Consider the following 1,755-nt stretch of genomic DNA (forward strand, 5'->3'; position numbering starts at 1 on the left):
TCTTATAAATGTTTAGTTAGTTGTTAGTTTTAGTTAAGTTTTACAAAAAAATGTGATTTTGGCTTAGTTTTAGTCTATAATAACCTTTCTAACTACACAGTACATGATCCTACTTTTATTTTGAAAGTTTTACCTGTTACTTTCACTTACAAAAAAGGAATAGACCGTGTGATTTTCTTACGTTTCATCCAGGTGAAACACTGAGTCGATCAGAGATCAACCTGCTGGTGACTTCAGCTGTCTGGACAATAACTGGTCTCATCAGTCTGTCTGATAGAAGACTGCAGACTGTGAAAAGTTCAGCTGATACTTATAGATAATGCAAATTTACTAACCCTGTGGTTCTTCTGTGTGTCTGTAGGAGACGCCTTGAATTATCATAACGGACAGAAGTTCACCACCTTTGACAAAGACCAGGACTCCTGGCCCGGTAACTGTGCCAGATCATACGTGGGGGCGTTCTGGTACAACGACTGTCATGGTACAAACCCCAACGGGATTTATCGCTGGGGGTCTGACAACTCTTTCTTTGCTGTTGGAGTGGAGTGGTCTACTTGGAAGGGTAATAACTACTCCCTGAAGACCATCAGCATGAAGATCCGTCCTGTGCAGTAGTTCTCCAGGACCAACGTACAGCAGAATATCAGCAGCTGATCTCTCTCCTGATTTCTTTCTCTTTCTCTCATTAAGCATGTAATCTCACAACGGGCCTTATTTTCCTGAAACTGGGCACGAGCACAATCCACCAGCAGCAGAACACCAACTCAGATTAGTCCTTTTTGTTACCATCTGTGGCTCAAAGTGGTCGCAGCTCGGCGCAGCGTGGAAGAGAGGCTGAATAAATGATTAGTAGGAGGAGCACAGAATCAGCAGGTGGAGCTTCAGTAACGACCAATCACATGAGCTCCTCTCATCCTTTTTAAAAGCAGCAGACAGACCAAGTGGACCAGGACGAGTCAGGCCGAGGCATCTATGAGAAATAAAGAAGGCTCCGAACACAAATGTGGAACATCCCAAATATTAATATACGTTAGCAACACATCAGGATTTCAAGCCAGTTTGAGAAGTAAAATGTCACTGCACCACCTGACCTGCTCCAACAGCCTCAGCTGCACCACTCCACCTTCCACCAGTGGAAAGTCAGCTGGCTGCAGTTGGGCTGCTTCTGGATTTGTGCCAGCAGGAAAGTAGGGCCCAGAATCTTGAAATGGAAACAGATATTTAGAGTCTGATTGTGTGAAAAGCTGATAGTGACAGGTTTGAAACCCTTGTGTGAATCATTATCTGCTGTATGCTGACAATAAATAAGAAGCTGAGCATTAAGATGATCTGATGTCTTTACTGTGTCTGCTGTTCTCTGACTCTGTAGATTCCAGCAGTATAACTCATATACGACCAAAACTCACTGAATAAACTGTTGGAGAACAATAAAATCACACTTCCATTCATATATTTGCAATTAAAAATGGTGTCTCATCTCTACTGTTTTTGTAATAAAAAGTTGCATCTGGTCATAGATATCGCTCCAATGTCTGGTGGCCATCTTGGAATAATTTAAACTGGATAGTCATGATTTGTATTGCACTGTGAGTGAACTGCAGCAGACTCACCACAATGTTCCATTCAAACCCCAGTCTTTGGCTGTGTTCGAAACAGACCGCAGTTGCCTCGCTGCCTCTCTACCATAATAGACAGCTGCCTCAGAAGGCATCACTTTCAAGTGAAGGCAGCTCTGTTAACATTGGTTTCGAACAC

General features: G+C 43.0%; 1 protein-coding gene across 1 annotated transcript in view; it reads left to right on the forward strand.

The window, feature by feature from the left end:
* LOC123983558 (microfibril-associated glycoprotein 4-like) overlaps positions 1 to 1,323 on the forward strand; it is an 8,760-nt gene extending 7,437 nt beyond the window's left edge. The window contains exon 4 of the mRNA XM_046069814.1: positions 362 to 1,323. Within this exon, the coding sequence (XP_045925770.1) occupies positions 362 to 615 (254 nt within the window). The 3' untranslated portion in view covers positions 616 to 1,323. The remainder of the gene's footprint in view (positions 1 to 361) is intronic.
* The last annotated feature ends 432 nt before the right edge of the window (positions 1,324 to 1,755 follow it).

This window comes from Micropterus dolomieu, linkage group LG14 (genome assembly GCF_021292245.1).
Source record: "Micropterus dolomieu isolate WLL.071019.BEF.003 ecotype Adirondacks linkage group LG14, ASM2129224v1, whole genome shotgun sequence".
NCBI classification, from domain to species: Eukaryota; Metazoa; Chordata; class Actinopteri; order Centrarchiformes; family Centrarchidae; genus Micropterus; species Micropterus dolomieu.